Source organism: Neltuma alba, unplaced genomic scaffold, assembly GCF_004799145.2.
Source record: "Neltuma alba isolate B1F8T4 unplaced genomic scaffold, ASM479914v2 tig00002069_pilon, whole genome shotgun sequence".
Lineage (NCBI taxonomy): Eukaryota > Viridiplantae > Streptophyta > Magnoliopsida > Fabales > Fabaceae > Neltuma > Neltuma alba.
In genome coordinates, this window is record NW_021632728.1 from 244,904 (window position 1) to 266,538 (window position 21,635).

At 32.8% G+C, this 21,635-nt stretch overlaps 1 protein-coding gene across 1 annotated transcript; it reads left to right on the forward strand.

Annotated features, from left to right (window-relative positions):
- The first annotated feature begins 8,961 nt into the window (after positions 1-8,961).
- Positions 8,962-12,151, forward strand: LOC114716443 (putative disease resistance RPP13-like protein 1). The gene has a single exon (XM_028901453.1). The coding sequence runs from the start codon at positions 8,993-8,995 to the stop codon at positions 12,149-12,151; it is 3,159 nt and encodes a 1,052-aa protein (XP_028757286.1). The 5' UTR covers positions 8,962-8,992.
- The last annotated feature ends 9,484 nt before the right edge of the window (positions 12,152-21,635 follow it).

Genomic DNA, 21,635 nt, shown 5'->3' on the forward strand with positions numbered 1-21,635 from the left:
ATTTGGTAGGCTTGGACTGGAGTGTCTTAAGAAAAGAATCGTGAAAAGGGCATAATTGGATTGAGGAGAATGGGAGAGAAAATTTGATTTAAATATTTTCCCAACTTCAAATCTAACTCAAATATGACTTTCTCCTTCATTCGTCTTGATTCAAGCATACCATTAAGTCGATACTTGTACAAGTTCAAATCAACATAGCATTTTTCTTACGAAATCCAGATCTAAAGCATATCCCTGTGGGAATTTGTACAGTTCTTGAGTATGTGATATAGCCGCTGGTTTTAAACAGACCTATAAAAGGAAAGTCAAGGGGATAACCAGGTCAGATAAATGAAACATTAGAATGGCGGTGGACTTAGTCTAACTTCAGGGCTACTTTTGTCCTTTTATTAATGCTGCCTATATTTTGACTCGGCTGTGTTTTTTTTTTTTGGGGGGGGGGATTGTAATTTTGGAGAGTTTTGACTTTAGAAGGGGACTGGTCTCTCGAACACTAGTGAGGACCTTGCTGTAGCTTGGTTGTTTATTTTATATTTTGATTTGTAAGCTGATTAGGGGATTAGGATTTTGAGCGGAACCAGCATTCGATTCTTATTTTGTAATCTGGTTCATATTTTAGTACTGTATTAATAAAAATCTCAGGATTTCCCCTCACTTGCTTCGTTCGATTGTTATATTCTCTTGATTTATCAGCTTTTGTAGAATGGGCCCTATCAGTACATGTGTTGGAAAGATAGAGAATGGTAATAATTCATTTTTGAAGCCCATGGATTGGAAGCATGTAAAATGTGAAAAATTTTGATAACTTAAAGCTCACTTGTTAGTTATAAAAACATTATATAAAGAATCCATGGAATGAACTTACTGCATTTTAAATTCTTTGCATTGTGAAATCCCTATGAAAAAGTCCTGAGGGCATTATGCAAATAGAGACTGATTCGCTTTTCTTTTCTTTGACAGGCTCTTATATCGTGTCCACTGAACATGAGAGACTCTTCTCCTCATGTTGTCCAATTGCTAAGGAAGGCCACCACTTTTTCCCTTTTAACATCAGAAGCAAGGCAGCACATCTAACTGCTCAATGTTCATTCATAAGTACAACTCCCATGAAATTGATTGCCAAGAAGGTGGTGTGCTTTTAGTGATGCTCAAAACCTATCTTCCTCACATTCTGAGATTCTGTTAGTCTTTTAAAAGTTGAGTTTTTTAGCAGATATTGTAAGACAATAATTTCCCTTCTTTCTTTAGTAAAATTCTAGCTGTTTGGGGTTGCACTAGGATGTAATGGCAGCACTGCTGTAGATAGTTTGCTGGTGTCATGGTTACGGATTGTAAAAACTTGATTCCCTTCTTCATTAAACGGTGGTTACTTACCGTGGATAGAGATTCTCTTGTTTTATACTTGAGAAATGAATATAAGACTTTGAAATTTGTGTCCAAATTTTTTTATGGTGAGTGATTTTCTTACCTCATTAAGCAGTTTTCTTGTTTAAATCCTTTGTCAGAAGAACTTTATTTGGAAAACAATATTTAATCGATTTCAACTTCGCTGAGAAACTCTGATAGAAGTGCGATATTCACAGCATTCAACTTTGTATATAGACATGCGATTCTAGCAGAATTCTTGAAGACTATGGTATGAATAAACCAAGTGATTTATTCAAAGTAGAGTAAGTAGTTGTTTTAAACCATTTAGCTTTAAGAAACTTCACCCACCATCCGCCTAAATTCTCATTCAACTAAGTCAACCGATGGGTAAAAATCTATACTAGCATTTACTGATTCTGGTTTACAGCCATGACTGTGAGAATAATATTGTATTGTATTTGGGTATGCATTCCTCCTTGTTAGGAGCATTATCATACGTTCTTGGGAACAAGATGGGGGAGTTGTTAAACTTTGAAAAGTTTAAAAGGAAATAACAGTTTTGACAATGTGTAAGATGGAGACTTCAACTTATTTTATTTTCTGTGAAGTGATAAAATTCCAGCATAAGCCCCCAAAAAAAAAAAAATCAGATTTTGATTATTAGGAGTTTTCTGTTCTATTGTCCTTTTCCCATCTCATGATAGTCCTAGTGGATTTTAAAAAATTTTTTGTTATAATTAGGAATTTACTTGGGACCACAATGGCCTCCTTTTTTGAAAGTAATAATTAGGCGCTCTTTATTGTTTGCTTTTGGTTCGCAGTTTAAGATATCCAAATAAGAACAAGCCTTATTGGACCTGAATGGCTTGTCTAACTACCCTTCATTGAAATCTTTTTTCTTTTTTCCCCCCACAATGACTTTTTTTGCTTTGAAAATGAATTACAATTGCACTACTTCTTAACCACAATATCTTCATATTTGACGTTTATTTAATATAAGAAATATCAAATATTCATTTCATTAATATAAAATAAAACATTTTTTGCCAACCAAATAAAAAAATTTAATAACACATTTCAGTAAAATTTTCACTTAAAATTTTCAAATCACACATTTTAAATTAAAGACTAGTATGACACTATTTAACTGCAGAGTCATAATTTCAATTTGTTGATTAAATTTATTGAGTCAACATTTTTTAAACAAAACTAATCTTGTTAATATTAAGGAATTGAAAAATTATTTTTTAAAAAAATTTAAGAAATTAAAGTGAAACTTGATACAAATATAGATAACCAAACTTATATGTTCGCACGAAAATATATAATTTTAGCTTATAAGATGTTATGAATCTCCATTGAGTTGTCCATCACAATGCATGGTGGTTTAGGCGTTGAGCACAATAATAATTAATAAATAGTCTAAACACATAATGTCAACGAAATTAAAAAAATGAAATGAATAAATTTGGTAATTGGATGTTCCTTTTTTTTTTTTTTTGGCTGCAAGAAGTGAGATGTTGGAACTGGAACTTAAAAGTCTTCATTTTGATCGATAGTTTGCCGCAGTCTAAACGCAGTCTTCATTTTGATCGATTTTTTTCCACATAATAAAGTCTTCGTTTTGACCTTGAGCACAAAAATAATTAGTACACAGTCTAAATGCACAAAGTCATGAATTTGATTAACCAACTAATCACTGTATAGTCCTGCGGTGCTTAATGTGAATCCTAATTAACTAATTACAGTAGATTAGGGTTGTTAATTAAATTAATTAATATGATTTTTTTTCAAAATACTTTAAGAATGTTCCTTAATTTCTCCTTCCTTTCCTACTTGATTATTATTGGGAAGACATTAACAAGATTAATTTAGTAAAAAGATTGATAAACTTGTGAAGTAAGTCTTACATATAAGATCAGCATCAACTCTTCAATTTGTATCTACATTAAAGACCGGAGGAGTAATATTTATTCGAAATGACATTATACATAAGTTTAAAATATTATAATTTATTTTTCAAGCAAGAGGGATCTGTGTAACTCTTTTTTTCCCAAAAAATAAATATTTACGAATAATTCACGGAAAGATATATCAAATTGAATCATAATGTTTTTATGCATAAATTCATATATAAAAATAATGAGTAAAACTCCTATAAGCAGTTAGGGGAGCACATGAACAGGCCACGACCTTGGTTGATATCTACATCGAAAGATGAGTTGCAACCCTGTTCCCTGACCTAGTCCACGACAATGTCGCAAGTCTTTGAAATTAAACTCACCTAGAATTTTTAAAGTGAAAAATAACACTTTTATAAAAAAAAATTTATTTTCAGAACTACAATATCTCATATTTAACATTTATTTATATAAGAAGTAGAGTATCAACCACTCATTTCATCAATAAAAAGAAAATAAAGGTTAATATTCTTTTTAATCTTCAATGAAGTCAAAGTTCAAGATTAAAAGCTGTATTAGTTTTTGTTTACATAAATGTTTATAATAAAAATATATAATTTCAGCGCATGAAAGACGCGGAATCTCCATTGAATCGTAAAGCACAAGGCACGGTCGCTTTGAAGTCTGTGCTGTCATGGATATTTTCTTGCGTGGTTGACGGGATGAAGATGATAATGGAATGACTAATACGTAGTCCAAAACACTTCGTAATGTCAAAGAAATACAGTAATGGAATGAACTGGGAACTCGAAAGTCTTCATTTTGATCGATGTTTTCTAGCGTGGTTGATGGGATGATAAAAACTGAATGCATTTTGCCATTTTCTAGCCACTCACAAAACCTACAAAGTCACACACTCCTTGCACTGCAATAACCTTTCCCACTTTCGCATTTTGATCACGTTCTTTTTTGTTTTGCATTTGCACAAGCACAACATCCTCATCTTGGCGGGGGCTTTGGTTGGCGGTGCTTTTCTTTCTGCTTTTCTTCAGGTGGCTTTTGATAGGCTGGCTTCTCGTGATGTTCTCTGGACTTCTTCAACAAATGAAAACTGAACAGAAATTGCTCAATAAGTAGACTACAAACGAAGTCTTGTAATTAAGACTGGATATAGTAGTTCATAGTATAAACGCACAATGTCATGAATTTGATTAACCAACTAATCACTCTGTAGTCCTCTGATTCTTAATATAAGATCTAATTAATTAATTTAAGTAGATTAAGAATGTTAGTTAAATTAGTTAATATAATATATTTTTCTAAAATACCCTAAGCATCTCCTTTAATTTCCCTCCTTCTTTTCCTACTTGATTATTATTGGGAGAAAATTAATAGAATTAATTTAATAAAAAATTGAGAAACTTGTGAAATAAGTCTTACATATAAGACTAGCATCAACTCTCTAATTAGGATTGAGGAAAATGGGAGAGAAAATTTGATTTAAATATTTTTCCCAACTTCAAATCTAACTCAAATCTTTCTTTCTTCTTGACTCAAGCATACCATTAAGTCGATATTTGTACAAGCTTAAATCAACATAACATTTTTCTTACAAAATCCAGATCTGAAGCATATCCCTATGGGAATTTGTGCAGTTCTTGAGTATGTGTGTTGGAAAGATAGAGGATGGTAATAATTTATTTTTGAAGACTGTATTCACTTGTTAGTTATAAAAACATTATATAAAGAATCCATGGAATGAACTTGCTGCATTTTAAATTCCTTGCATTGTGAAATCCCTATGAAAAAGTCCTGAGGGCATTATGCAAACTCAGACTGATTCGCTTTTCTCTTTGACAGGCTCTTATATTATGTCCACTGAACATGAGAGACTCGTCTCCTCATATTGTCCAGCTGCTAAGGAAGGTCACCACTTTTTCCCTTTTACTCATAACATCCGGAGCGAGATAGCACATCCAACTGCTTAATGTTCATTCGTAAGTACAACTCTGATGAAATTGATTGCCAAGAAAGAGGTGTGCTTTCAGTGCTTCTTAAAGCCTATCTTCTTCTTTATTCCAAAAAAAAATAGCCTATATTCTTCACATCCTGAGTTTCTGTCTGTCTTTTAAAAGTTGAGTTTTTTAGTAGATATTGTGAGACAATAACTTCGCTTCTTTCTTGAGTGAAATTCTAGCTGTTTGGAGTTGCAGTAGGATGTAATGGCATCGCTGCTGTAGATAGTTTATTGGTGTCATGGTTACAGATTGTAAAAACTTGATTCCCTTCTTCATTAAACTGTGGTTACTTACCATGGATAGATATTCTCTTATTTTATGCTTGAGAAGTGAATATAAGAATCTGAAATTTGTGTCCAAATTTTTACGTGGTGGGTGATTTTCTTACCTCATTAAGCAGTTTTCTTCTTTAATTCTTTGACAGAAGAACTTTATTTCGAAAACAATATCTTATTGATTTCAACTTCGCAGAGAAACTCTGATAGAAATGAGATATTCACAGCATTCAACTATGTATATAGACATACGATTCTAGCTGAATTCTTCAAGCCTATGGTATTAATAAACGAAGTGATTCACTCAAAGTAGAGTAAGTAGTTGTTTTAAACGACTTACCTTTGGGAAACTTCAACCAGAATTTACCTAAATTCTCATTCAACTAAGTCAACCGATGGGTACGTGTCTATACTAGCATTTACTGATTCTGGTTTGTGGCCATGACTGTGAGAATTTCATTGCATTATATTTGGGTATGAATTCCTCCTTATTAGGAGCATTGTCAGGCTTCCTTGGAAACAAGAAGGGGGAGTTGTTAAACTTTGAAAAGGGTAAAATGAAATAGCAGTTTTGACAATGCGTGAGATGGAGACTTCAACTTATTTTATTTTCTGTGAAATGATAAAATTCTAATATAAGCCCTGAAAAGAAAAAAACAGAGATTTTGATTATTAAGTTTTCTGTTCTATTGCCTTGTCCCATCTCATGAAAGTCCTAGTGGATTTCAACAAAATGTTTGTCATAACTAGGAATTTATTTGAGACCACAATGGCCTCCTCATTTGAAAGTAATAATTAGGCGCTCTTCATTGTTTGCTCTTGGTTCATAGTTTAAGATATCCAAATAGGAACAAGCCTCATTGGACCTGAATGACTTGTCTGACTACCCTTCATTGAAATCTTTTTCTTTTTCCCCCCACAATGACTTGTCTTGCTTGGAAAATGAATTACAATTGCACTACTTCTTCACCACAATATCTTCATATTTGACATTTATTTAATATAAGAAATATCAAATATTCATTTCATTAGTATAAAATAAAACATTTTTGCCAACCAAAAAAAAATTTAATAACATATTTCAGTAAAATTTTAACTTAAAATTTTCAAATCACACATTTTAAATTAAAGATTAGTATGACAGTATTTAATTGCAAAGTCATAATTTCAATTTGTTGATTAAATTTATTGAGTCAACATTTTTTTTTAACAAAACTAATCATGTTAATATTAAGGAATTGAAAAAATATTTGTAAAAAAATTTTAAGAAATTAAACGGAAACTTGATACAAATACAGATAACCAAACTTACATTTTCCCATGAAAATACATAATTTTAGCTTATAAGATGTTATGAATCTCCATTGTGTTGTCCATCACAATGCACGGTGGTTTAGGCCTTGAGCACATTAATAATTAATACCCAGTCTAAACACATAATGTTGAAAAATTAAACAATGAAATGAATAAAATTGGTAATCAGATGTTCCCTTTTTCTTTTGCTACCAGAAGGACGATGTTAGAATTGAAACTTAAAAGTCTTCATTTTGATTGATATTTCGTCGCAGTCTAAATATAGTCTTTATTTTGATCCATTTTTTCCTCCATAAAGTCTTCGTTTTGACCTTCAGCACAAAAATAATTAGTACACAGTATAAACGGACAATGTCATGAATTTGATTAACCAACTAATCACTCTATAGTCCTCTGATTCTTAATATAAGATCTAATTAACTAATTTGAGTAGATTAAGATGTTAGTTAAATTAGTTAATATAACATGTTTTTCTAAAATATCCTAAGCATCTCCCTTAATTTCCTCCCTTTCTTTCCTACTTAATTATTGTTTGGGGGACATTAATAGGATTAGTTTAATAAAAAGTTGATAAACTTATGAAATAAGTCTTACATATAAGACCAGCATCAACTCTTCAATTATGTCTTACATTAAGGACTGGAAGAATAATATTTATTCAAAGTGACATTATACATACGTTAAAAATATTAAATTTATTTTGAAGCAAGCGAGATCACATACCTGTGTAACTCTTCTTCTTCTTTTTTTAAATAAATATTTATGAATAATTTATGGAAAGATATATCAAATTGAATCATAATGTTTTTATACATAAATCCATAGATAAAAGTAACATGTAACACTCTTATGGACAGTTAGGGTTGTACATGGATAAGCCAGGGCTTTGTCCAATACCTAACTTGGAGGATAAGTTGCAGCCCTCTTTCCCTAACCTTGCCCATAACAACGTAGTGAATTTTCATAATTCAACTTACCTCGAAATTTTTTTGAGTGAAAAATTACACTCTTATGAAAAATACATATTTTCTATTTTAACTATTTATAATCCTTTTTTTATTTGTGAAAAAAAACAAAAGACTCACACACTAATATCTCTTGCTATAAAAAATGAATCACAATTCCACTATTTCTTAACCACATTTCCACGATGCACAGTTGCCTTGACCTTGAGAACAATAATAATTAATACACAGTCTAAACACACTTCAAAATGTCAAGGAAATAAAATAATGGAACGACTTTTGTAGTTAGATTTTTAATCCTCTTGACCTGAAGTTAGATGTTAGAACTGGGAACTTGAAAGTCTTCATTTTGATCCATATTTTCTAGCGTGGCTGACAGTTATGGCTGAAAGCCGACTGCATTTTCCCGCCACACTCACCAAACCCACAAAGTCACAAATTCCTTGCATTGCAATAGCCTTTCCAACTACTGCATTTTCATCTTGTTCTTTTCGTTTTGCATTTGCACAAGCTCAACATCTTCATCTATGGCGGGAACTTTGGTTGGCAGTACTTTTCTTTCTGCTTTTCTTCAGGTGGCTTTCGATCGGCTGGCTTCTCGGGAATTTCTGGACTTCTTCAAAAAACAAAAATTGAACCAGACGTTGCTCAATAGGTTGAAGATCGTACTGTTATCCATCAATGCTGTGGTTGACGATGCAGAGCAAAAGCAGATCACTAATCTGAAGGTGAAGGACTGGATTGATTTGGTCAAAGATGCCGTGTTCGATGCTGAGGATGTCTTGGATGAGATTGATTATGAAATGTGCAAGCGCAAGCTGGAAGCTGAACAAAAGAGTCGAAACAGTGCTATGGGCAAGGTACGAAACTTCTTTAGCGCTTCTGTTAGTTCATTTGAGAAGGAAATTGAATACAGGATGAAAAACGTCCTTGAAAATCTGGAATGTCTTGCATCTCAAAGGGACATATTAAGATTGAATGAACGTACTAGTCGAGCTAGATTGGAAACTGCTATACCAGATAGATTGCCAACTACATCTTTAGTGGATGAAGCCGGAACGTATGGTAGAGATGATGACAGAGAAACCATCATTGAATGGCTTCTATCAGAAAAGTATAACAACCAACTATCTGTGATTTCTATAGTGGGTATGGGTGGTCTGGGTAAAACTACTCTTGCCCAGCTCGTATATAATGATAGAAGGGTGATGGATGGATTCAACCTCAAAGTTTGGGTGTGTGTCTCGGATGAGTTTGATGTGTTGAGGGTAACAAAAACAGTTTATGAGGCAATCACTGGATCTAAGGATGATACCAATGATTTAAATATGCTTCAAATTAAATTGAAACAACAACTAACTCAAAAGAGATTTCTCCTTGTTTTAGACGACGTGTGGAATGAAAATTTTATGCTATGGGAGGCCTTGCAATCACCATTTAATCATGGGGCTATAGGAAGCAAAATTCTTCTAACCACCCGCAATCAAAAAGTTGCTTCAACCATGCGTTCTGCTAATATACTTCAATTGAAGCCGTTATCGAAAGGAGATAGTTGGTCATTATTTAGCAAATATGCATTCCATGATGGAAATGTTCTTTGTGCAAACTCTGACCTTGAAGAAATTGGTAGAAAAATCAGTAAAAAATGCAAAGGACTGCCTTTGGCTTTGAAAGCCATTGGGAGTCTCTTATACACAGAATCATCTCATGAGCAATGGAATGAAATTTTGGAAAGTGAGATATGGGAGGAGAAAAGCGATAGCAAGATTCTCCCTGCTTTGAGATTGAGTTATTACTACCTCCCCTCTCATCTCAAAAGATGCTTTGCTTATTGTTCAATATTTCCTAAAGACTATGATTTTGATAAGGAGCATTTGATTCAGCTGTGGATGGCAGAAAATTTTCTAACATGTGCTCATCAAAGCAAAGATGGGAGAGAAGTAGGAGAACAATTCTTTCATGACCTGTTATTGAGGTCACTTTTTGAACGATCACCAGTGGATGACACTCGTTTCATCATGCATGATCTTATTAATGATATGGCAAAAGTTGAATATGGAAAGTTTTGCCATAGGTTGGAGTTAGATGATGTAAATAAGTTAACAGAAATAACTCGCCATATTTCATTTCTGAGAAATAATGTTAATACATTCGAACGATTTGAGGTTATACACAGGGCTAATAAATTGCGCACTTTCTTGCCTCTATCTATGCAAGGTCATAGAAGCACAAGCTGTAACTCCATTCTTCACTTTATATCTGGCAAGTTTACTCACAATTTGCCATCCAAGTTCACTTGCATGCGAGTTTTATCTTTGTCTGATCATTTCATCAAGCAGTTACCTGATTCAATAGGAAACCTCAAACATCTCCGTTATTTGGACTTATCAGGAACTAAAATAAGGAAACTGCCTGATTCAATATGTGAACTTCATCATTTGCAAACGCTAAAGTTGTGGCGTTGTCGTCTTTTGGAAAAGTTGCCCATAGATTTTCATAAACTCATGAATCTATGTCACCTTGACTTTCGTGAAACTCAAGTCAGAGAGATGCCAAGGCAATTGGATAAATTGAAAAATCTTCAAGTGTTGTCATCATTTATTATAGACAAATCTGGAGAGACCAGCATCAAATATTTAGAAGGACTTAATCTTCATGGATCATTTTCTATCTCGGGATTGCAGAATGTGGTTTCTTCCTCAGCTGCTTTAGCAGTCAATTTGAGAAGCAAGATTCACCTAAAGGAGTTAACATTAGAATGGTGCATAAACAACAAAAAATCACCACATGACAAGGATGTGCTGGAAAACTTCCAACCGCATGAAAATTTAAAAAAGCTATCAATTGGCAACTATGGTGGTATCGACTTTCCAAATTGGCTTGCAAATCCTTCATTGTCTAATTTAATGTCTCTGGAGCTAAGGCATTGCAAATACTGTATATCCTTGCCATCAATTGGCCTCTTTCCATCTCTCAAGTCGTTGTCAATTATAGGGTTTGATAATATAGTGGCTATCGGTCCAGAATTTTGTGGAAGTAGCTCTAATGCTTCATCCCTAGAAATCTTGAGGTTTGGAGATATGGAGAGTTGGGAGGAATGGAATTGTGAAATTTTGTCACTAACTTTTCCTTATCTTCAAGAGTTGAGTATAGTAAATTGTCCCAAATTGAAAGGGCAACTTCCTCAACAACTCCCTTGTCTAAAGATGCTAGTAACTTCCAACTGTGAGAAGCTCTTGTCTTCCATTCCACAGGATCCATCTCTAGATAAATTGATTCTAAGAAATTGTGGAAATGAGCAGTTGGAAAGTCTTCCATCATCTTTAAAAGTCCTTAGCATTTATGGAGGCTTCAAAAATTTATTATCAGTTGACAAAATTGAGAATGTCATTGCTAATTGTAACCTCAAAGAGTTGAAGTTTTCTGATTGTCCCCACCTAGAATTCCCATTGGGCTATTTTCATAACTTCATTCTTGAGATGGAGATAAGAGGGAGCTGTGACTCTCTCAAGTCTTTTCCTTTGGATTTCTTCCCGATGCTTCAATCATTGAAGTTGATTGACTGTAATAATCTTGAAACAATATCTATTTCAGAGGGGAACCATTTTTCTCTAGCAAATTTGTACATACGAAAGTGTGCTAGATTTGCACGTTTTCCTGAAGGAGGGTTTTCGGCCCCCAAACTAGTATTGTGTTGCATCGAAGAATTGAAGAATTTGAAATCATTGCCAGAGAAGATGCGCATTTTCTTTCCCTCCCTCATATATCTGGTAATAAGATGTTGCCCACAAGTGGAATCATTTTCAGAGGAAGGTTTCCCATCAAATCTCCAATATCTTGATGTCTTGGAATGCCCGAAACTTGTAGCCTCTCGAATGGGGTGGCGTCTGAATAGCCTTACTTCGCTGCGTCACTTAGGGATTGGAGATGCAGATGACGAGTCTCTTCTTGATATTGGACTACTTCCACCAACTATTACATGTCTTTCGTTCCATAACTGCCCAAATCTTAGATCATTGGAACACAAAGGTCTTTGCCACTTATCCTCTTTAGAAGGATTGGCATTTCGTGACTGCCCTAAACTCCAGCACTTTCCAAAGGAGGGTTTGCCCAATTCCCTTTGTATACTACAGATTATTGGTTGTCCCTTGCTAAAAAAGAAGATCCAAAAACAAAATGGAAAATATCAGGCAATTATTTCTCACATCCCTTTTAGTAGCATTGAAGATGATGGAATAGCATTGTTAGGCGAGCTTCTCACTCATGAAGGCATCAGTTTTCCCACTATCCATTCCGCATTCACTCGTTAGGTATATATTCACTCCTTTTTTAAAGTTTCAAGTAATGAACATAATTAGAAATTTCTCTCCATGTTATGCACAAACTAGAATATTTGATTAAATTTTAGATTTCAATAAATTATATTATCTTAGGGAGCTTAAGATTCACTTCTTATAGAAGTGTAATTTTTTTTATTCATTCAAATGAGATTTGAATTAGAAATTTGGAAATTAGGAGGAACATATAAAAATTTAAAATTAATTATTTTATTTCTTTAGTTAAGCCCCAATTGATGTACTATTTAATTATGATGTTCTTATTTAATTCAATATATTCAAATCCAAAGTAGGATATTATTTAAACTCAAAATTAATTATTAATTTCTTCATTTGAGCCTCCAATTGAAATCCCATTTAATAATGATGCTCCTCATTTAATTCAATATATCCAAATTCCAAGCAAAATATTATTCAAATTTTATTAATTAATTGAATATATTTGGATGTCACAATGTCATACCCGATCCGTTTTTAAATTTACTGGGTATTACAAGTTTTTAAGAATATAGTTGATAGTTGATAGTTGATGATAGTTGATTAATAGTTAATACTACCTCCGATCTTCAATTTAAGACCTCGTTTGATTTTTATTTTGGTCCCAAATATAAGGCCCCAATCCACTTTGTCTCTCATATTTATGCAATTTTTTCCTAGATAGTCCTTCTAATAATTGTAGTTTTAGTCAACACACTTGATTAGCAAGGATATTTTAGGAAAGACAACACCTATTTATTACAAATAACTAACTTAACTTATTTCTTTAATTTTCTCAAATTAGTCAACTAACTCTTATAATTAGGAGCGGAGGTAGTAGTTGATTTTCTTTCTTTTGCCATGTGTTTAAGATTGAAAGATTTGCTAGATTATATGAATTTCAAATCATAGAACCTCAGCTTTATTTGTTTGTTGCACAAGTGCTGTACATCATGGTGGTTCCTAGCTTTCAATAGTCATGCTTTTTTTATTGGAATTTTAAATCATAAATATATATCCTTATGTTTGCACTGATTTATTCATAGATTTTCTTGTTTATATGAAATTTTTATTTTTGTAGATATTAATGATAGCACAGCTGCATAACACAAACATAATTTCTTTAAGCAAGAAGCTCCTTTACACTTCAAATTCTAATTGGGAATCATGAGTATTATTTTGCTGTTACACTTCAAATTCTAATTAGGATTCATGAGTATTATTTTGTTGTTTGCTGTGTTGTTTTTACTTCAAATTGCTAAGCATGGCCAATGCCACGGCTATTCTTATTAGGTGTCTATTCTGTTTCTCTTCTTTTTTTCTTTTGTCTTTTGTTTTTAAATTTTGAATGTTGAGTAATGGAAGAAGATCTCAGCTTGTTTTTGAAAGGTTCTTAAAAAAAATGAGATTTGTCAAAGGAAATAACTATCAATATAAAATGCTTGTTTCTATTTTCAGTATGAAGCCTTTTTAGTAATTGAAGAGGAGAAAAGTGATTGCAAAGCGTTATTACTTTTATCGTCTGTCTTATAAAATAGGGCAAGGAGTATTTTCACTTCCTTTCCCCTTCATTTCCATCCACTTCTTATCTCAATTGTAAGATTAAAATTTCAATATTTTGATTTCACATTTATAAAATTATAAATAAACTGTTAAATTTTCAACAAATAAATAAAATAAAATAAAGCTAATAAATTTTAGCCAGAATAATTCAAAAAAATACTAAAAATTATTTTCTAAAAAATGAAATCTGGACTATTAAACTTTCAATCTTAATGGTTGAGATGGGAAGTGAATGAAAATGGAGAGAAAGGAAAGTGGAGAGACTCTTTACCCAACATTTTTGTGATGAATTAAAGATTCGTTTACATTAACTAATAGTAATATCAGATTAATTTGGTAGTTTATGGTTTAGTAGGTGAACCAACATGAAATTGATGAGCTGGACAAATGGACTACGTATTGACTATTTTTATATTCAAATCTACCGGAGGGGCGTCCATGTAATTAGTTTGGTCATGTGTGTGTGTTTGTATTCTGAAAGGTGAAAACCTAGCATCTAAACTGCGGCTACTTTATGTCAAATGATACTTACTGTGGCATTTCTATGGTCTATAGCGGCAGATTGACTTTTGCGATGAATGCAGATATGAATTTGATGCCAAAGTTGTCAGCAAAGTTGCGTGATACTCCTGTTAGGCCATGTTTTGCTGTAATGCTGGCATTTGCAGCCAGTATGATAGTAGCTATACACCTTTGAAGTTGTCATTAATAGTGAATGAAATCTGTTTGGGTTGTTTGATTTCCTTATTCACTGCATGATTTGTTTTGGCTTGGCCATTTTCTATTTCCTTCTGTATACGTGGCTTGCTATCAAAACTGAAAATGGAACCTGGTAGAGAAGATAGGAGGTGTCCGTCTAATTATTATAGTTAATCATACTAAAATAAAATGAGGGCTTGATTTAGTCTTTTGAATGTATACTTAAAGATAATCTTCTAAGAAATAAATTCAATTTGCAGTTCAAATTTTTCAGATACCCTCCAAAGGCTTCTTCATCAAGAATTCTGGCATTTTAAGGTGGGTTCATTGCGACAGCAATAAGCCAGGTCGTTCTACTCATAGATATTTGTTTAATCTTCTATCATTTTCCATTAATCTATCACTTATTGATTGCCAATGGCATGTTTACTTTACAGTGAAAGATGGGTTCTTCATTCAACAGAAGAGTATGCAGAGAACATAATTGCTCAAACTGGACTCAAGAAGCCATCAGACACAACACTGAAAAAAGTGGCTAATGAGCTTTTCTAAGAATTTCCAAGCACAAGAGTCGACATTTCTTAATCCCCTTTTAAGAAAGCCCACAGATGGTCAGGATCTAAATAGAGCCCCAAGTGTACTGCTAATTCTTACAACTTGGACATATATGTCACATGTCCAATATTTGGTAGGCGTGGACTGGAGTGTCTTGAAAAAAGAATTGTGAAAAGGGTATGTTTGGATTGAGAAGAACGGGAGAGAATTTGATTTAAATATTTTCCCAACTTCAAATCTAACTCAAATCTTTCTTTCTGCTTTATTCTTCTTGACTCAAGCATGCCATTAAGTCATTTTTTCCCCTGTTTTATTTCAAATCTTTTAGTCATGCATTTTCTACTGTTTTTTATAATTCTTTTGGGTGACGCCAAAGGGATAAGTCCAATAAATAAACATGATACTATTAGTGTCGAAGCATAGGATTTTTCTTGCATGTCCCTGCATCCCAGATCTTTCAAAAAGTCATATTTACTTGTTAGTTATAAAAACAAAATATGTCATGAATCCATGAGTTCCATGCATTTTGAAATCCCAATGAAAAAAATCTTAAGGGCATTGTGCAAACAGAAACTGATTCATTTTTCTTTTCTCTGACAGGCTCTCATATTTTGTCCAGTGAACATAAGTCACTATTCTCCTCATATTGTCCAATTTCTAATGAAGGCCCCCTCCTTTTCCCTTAACATCAGGAGCAAGATAGCACATCCCTTGCTTAAAGATATATCATGCTAGAGCAAGACAGCACTCCAACTGATCAGTGGTCATTCAGAAATACAACTCCCGTGAAATAGATTGCCAAGAAGATGATGTGCTTTCAATGCTGCTGAAAACCTATATTCTTTACATTCTAAGTTTCTATTGGTCTTGCAGTATATGTTCTTTTAAAAGATGAGTTTTTGAGTAGATACTGTAAGCAATAACTTCCCTTCTTTCCTGAGTAAAATTCTAGCTGTTTGGGATTGCATTAGGGTGTCAAGGCCTTCAATGGCATCGTTGCTGTAGATAGCTTACTGGTGTCATCGTTACGGATAGTAAAAACCTGATTGCCTTCTTCATTAAACTTTCAATTTGTGTCCAGATTTTTATGTGCTGTGTCATCTTCTTACTTCATCTGCTCTTCATCTTTAAGCACTTTTCTTGCATAAATCGTTTGCCGGAAGAACTTTATTTTAAAAATAATATTTTATTGATTCCAGCTTCGCTATGAAACTCTGTTACAAATGAGATACTCAAAGCATTCAACTAAGTATATATATACTCGCAATTCTAGCAGAATTCAAGACTATAGTATTAATAATGAAGTGATTCATTCAAAGCAGAGTAATTAGTTGTTTAAAACGATTTAGCAACTCCTGTTATATATTATTTTTCATTTATAGCTTTGAGAAAATTCATTCAGAATTTGCCCAATTTCTCATTCATCTAAGTCAACCAGTGGGTACATGTCTATACTAGCATTTATTGATTCTGGTTTTCCACCATGACTCTGAGAATTACATTTTATTTGGGCATGAATTCCTCTTCTTATTAGAAGCACCCTCAAGCTTCCTTGGGAGCACGAATATTAGAAAAAGGCATAAAACAATGACTTGGCTGGTGATCCTAATACTGATTATGTTACCGTTGGTTTAAGCAAGATTTCGCAAGGCCTTGATGGATTTCATTCAAACAATACTCTAATCTTTACCATCAAAGAGATATAATCTAAGCCGTGGGAAGTGGAACAAGATGGTGGAGTTGTTAAATTTGACAAGTTTAAAATGAAATAGCAGTTTTTATCACAACATATCAGATGGGGAATTCAATTGATTTTCTTTTTGTACAGTGGTAAAATCCTAATTTAAGGTGAATAAAGCTACAGATTTTGAGCCTATTTGGCTCTCCATAAGTTACTTATTTTCAACTGAAGCCTTTTTAAAAAAATTAGAGTCTATTTGGATGAGTTTTTAGCCCATCTGACTTATGAGCCAAAAGTGGTATTGAAAGCACGATTTTCTTTAAGTTTTTGAGATGCTTTTTGAACTTAAATTATGCTTATGGTTGGTGGACCGTCAGAATAATAATTACTTGTCACATCATTTTTCTCTCACTCGTCCCTCGTTATTCTCTCATTATTCACTCAAAGCTCTCGTTCTCTCCCACGCTCATTCTTCTCTGCCGTTAGACATCACAACTCCGTTGTGTCCTCGCCATTAGCTTCGTTGCATCTTGGCCATCAGTTCTATTCCCTCTCCGTCATGAGCTTTGTCTCGCGTTGTGTCTAGTGTAGGGTCATCTCCTTCTGTTACTCCTTCATCGCCACTCCAAACCTTTTCCCTTGTCTGATCTCTAGTCACTGTCTCCCAGCTGATACCTGCTATCTGACCTTTGCATGTAAGTTGTGCTTGGAGATCTTGGCCTCCCAGTGGAATACACTCTTCGATCTACTGTTGTCAACCTTCATTGTCGCCAATCTGGTATAGGTTGGCAGAAAAATTTTTTCTCTTGCTTTTTCTGTTGGAGTCCCTAAAGTTTCAATGCGATCTAATTGTTCCTTCCATGCGGAGTTGTTTGTGTTGTTCATCTGTGCCTTTGCTAATTTGTTTAATGTTTTTGGTCCTCTGTTCTTGGCTGATCTCTGTCGTTGGTATTGTTCATCTGTGACATCTTTGGTTTCAAAAGTTTAACCAATACATATGATGTTGGTCTGATTTACTTTTTTTTTTTTTAATTAAAGAAAAGAGTTTCATTGTAGAACTTCACGCAATTAATTGAGAGTCTAAAACTTGTGTCAATACCATTTTTCTTACCTATTTGAACTATTAGGCAAAGACTGTTGTTTTGGATGTTATGATGAGTGCTCTGATGAAAGGGGAGGAGAAAGTGGGATTTAAAAAAACAAGCATTCCCTGTCCTCATTCTTTTCAGCTGTTTATGTCCTCTAACATTGCTCTTTTCATCGTTTCCCAAACCATTACAAGGACAAGAAACGCTTTGTATAGTTAATGAAGCTATTGCCTTAACTCATTATACTGTTTTTGTTAATGAAAGGTTTGGTCACCTAGATACAGGTTGAATCTCACTTTTGGTTTCCCGACTTCTTCTAATTCTTTTGGTCTTTTGAAGCTTGTACATATCTTTTGAGTAATAAGAAACTCCTTTTCATTGAACCAAACAAAAAGAACTACACAACCGTCTAGTGGTTTGTGAATTTGGCTTATACCAATGATTTCAAGCTTGTCACATTACCATGAATTTTAATTTAAAAATATTTTATCCATTGAAATTATGTTTCACTTTACATTTACAATAATTTTTTTATGATATCTCTAATGTTTTAAAATATATTTCAGTTATGAAAGTTCGATTCTTCATATTAAAATAATTTAAATTTATTGTATTATGTAAATTCATTTTTTAGTCATTTTTCATTATTTAATAAACTCATACTCATTTTGGTAATTTTACAAACTCCACTTTCTAATTCAAGTTTATTGTATTATGTAAATTCATTTTTTTATTATCTAATAAAACTCATACTTATTTTGGTAATTTTACGAACTAAACTTACTTTTATTCAATCATAATCCAAATAACCTTTTATCCAATCTAATTTTTACAACTAACTTTTATAAAATTCAATCCAAACACAATTCGTATCACCTAATTTAATTTTTACCCAATCTAACTTTTTCAAAAGTCAAATTGATAATAAGCTGTTTTTTCTATTGCTAGTCCAAATGGACCCTTATATATTAAGAATTAATTAATAACTAAATGCTAATGATGTATACCAGAAATCTGCAAGTACTTGTGATAGCATAATATCACATAATTATCTACTGAATATGAGTTTCCTGTTCTCTTGTGTTTTCCCATCTCATGATAATCCTAATGTCTGTTTGGATTAGCTGTAGAAAAAGTAACTTATTTTCAATTTGACTTTTAGAAAAGTTAGATTGGGTAATGTGATTTATATTTGGATTGACTTTGATGAAAGTTAGTTTGTAAAGTAAAAAAGTTATTTAGATTATGATCAAAAAGTAAGTTTAGTTTGTATGATGATCAATTAAATAATATAAAATGATTAAAAATGAATTTATAAAATATAATAATTTTAAATTATTGTAATTGGGAAAAGTTATAGTTGATGAATAAATTATATTTAAATTAGAAATCATAGTAATGTGAAAATTTTTAAACCAAATAATATTACATAATTAATTGGATGATATACACTACATAATTTATGTAAATATATAATAAAAATAATATTAAAAATTTTAAATATTATAAAAATTATTAAAAATTATTTTTACTTAAGAGAATATTAAAAATAAAAAGTAAAATTGATTGGGAAGCATAAAAATATATAAAAAGAAGCATAAGAATAACATAAGTCACAATAAGTTTTAGGCGTTTTTGCAATCGTGCTTAAAAAAAACAGCTTTTCACACATAAGTCAGATTGGTCAAAAACTGTGTTCTCAAATTTACAAACCAAACTATTACACCTATAAGTTACTCCCGCCAACGCCTTACCAAACAGGCTGCTAGTAGATTTTAACTGTCTGTCATAACTGGGAATTTAGTGGACCACAATGACCAAGAAAATCCTGTAAAGTAGCTCTGCTTGCACTGAGAACTACCCGTTGTTCAACTTTGAAGAACTCTCTGTTTCCTAAATGCCCCATGCCTAATCCGCTGGTTACTGAGTCAAAGAGAAATTCAGTTAAGGTTTGCCTAGATACATTTTGCTCTCTTAGTGGTCTTCCGCGTGCTCCTTTGCCTCGACTGAAGAGCTTCTAGTCGGGAAGGAGAAGTATTTTTAGGGCCCAGAAGAACATGAACATGAAACAAGAAGATCTTAAAACCTGGCGGGCTAGGGAAACGAAGGTAACAACAGGATCTCCTTTTTCATTGAACATAGGGTACCGGAATTATTTTGATGCTTTTATAGAAAACAAGTCTAACTACCCTTTACAGGAAGACCTCAATGGGCAAGAAAGGGCACTGGATCAAGTCTGCCCTATCTTCCCTTTCTTATTTCTCCTATCTTCATGGTAACACTTGTTGCCTTGCGGAAGAGAATTTAAACAAATTTTTTTGTATATAAATATAGACATCTGTTCACTCTCACACCTCGTCTTCTTTCATAGCTGTGAGGTTCCAGAGAAAGTGAAATCGGTGTGTTATTCATTTGTGTCACTGTCACATAGATACACTTAATAATAAATAGTGTTAACCCTCATCTGTGCAAAAGCTACAGCTGATACTTGAAACTACTCATAACCATACATAACTACTTCTGTCATCTACTCCCTATAGTGGTTTTGGTGCTGTTGTGTAAGTAAAGTAATATCTTCTAAATTACATGGAATTTAAGAAATAAGTCTCAGTGGTCTAATGTGACTGTGTAATCTACCCCAGTCAATAAATAAACTTGTTATTGTTGCTCGCAACTTGTGAACAACGTAGCTTACTATAAATTTTTATTTGATGTTGATGATGACTGATGACTCATCTTATTAACACAGAGAAGAGTAGAAACTTGCTACCACCACACTTGGTTCTTGAAAAATGATAGTGTTATGAATATGGTTCATTTGGAACTTGCAAAAAGCCTGTTAGGACTGTTAGTTTCACACTTCAAATCCATAGAAGGTTTTAAGAGATGTGTGTGTTTTGGAAGATCAAAGTTTGCCCCTAAAGACAAATGTATAGCCTTCTATTTGGATGGCAGTATTTAAGAGTAAGACCATCTACTCGCAAACTCTTGGTCCCAATAAGAAGAAGAAACATGGCTTGCATTTGTTTGAAGCTTAATTGAAGGCTTGTAATTTTGTGCTTCATAAAAACGACATAACATTTAAAGAAACGCTGTATTTTGGTAGCGCTCATGCCTTTAAGGTGACATAAATTTGATTAACCATCCAATAAAGAAAAACTGAAAATTACTAAATTTTAAGTAAGAAATTATAACAAAAAAATGTTGTTATTTACAAGTCTAGTATTATCAAAAATTATTAAGACGTTTTTATCAAATCTGATTTGGGATTTAGTAATTTCAAATTTCTTTTTATAGGATTCTCCCTTATTCATAAGTTAAAAATACTATAATTTATTTTTCAAGCAAGAGAGATCAAATAACTGTGTAACCTTTTTTTTTAATATTTATGAATAATTTATGGAAAGATATAATTAATTGAATCATAATGTATCAATACATAAATTCATTTATAAAAGTAACGTATTACACTCTTATAGTCAATAAAGATTAGTTTAATTAGTAAAGATATATCTCTTATCTTATGAGGATGTAGTCATTGTAGTGAGTCTCCAGAATTCAATCAAAAACAGAAATAAAACAATGTTTGGCCAAAAAAAAAACCAATGGAATGATTTTTTTTTTTTTTTTGAGCAAAACAATGGAATGAATTTGATAGTTAGATTTTTTTATTTTTTTGTGACCCGACGTTAGAAGTCAGAACTGGGAACTTGAAAGTCAAATCTTTTCTGGCGTGGTTGACGGTTATGGCGGAAAGCTGAACGCATTTTCTTGCTTCACTCACCAAAACCACAAAGTCACACCTTCCTTGCATTGCAATAACCTTTCCCACTTCTGCATTTTCATCTCGTTCTTTTCGTTTTGCATTTGTACAAGCAGAACAACTTCATCTATG

Excerpts from the sequence above, each read along its gene's own strand:
- LOC114716443 (XM_028901453.1), top strand. The coding sequence starts at position 8,993 with ATGGGTGGTCTGGGTAAAACTACTCTTGCCCAGCTCGTATATAATGAT.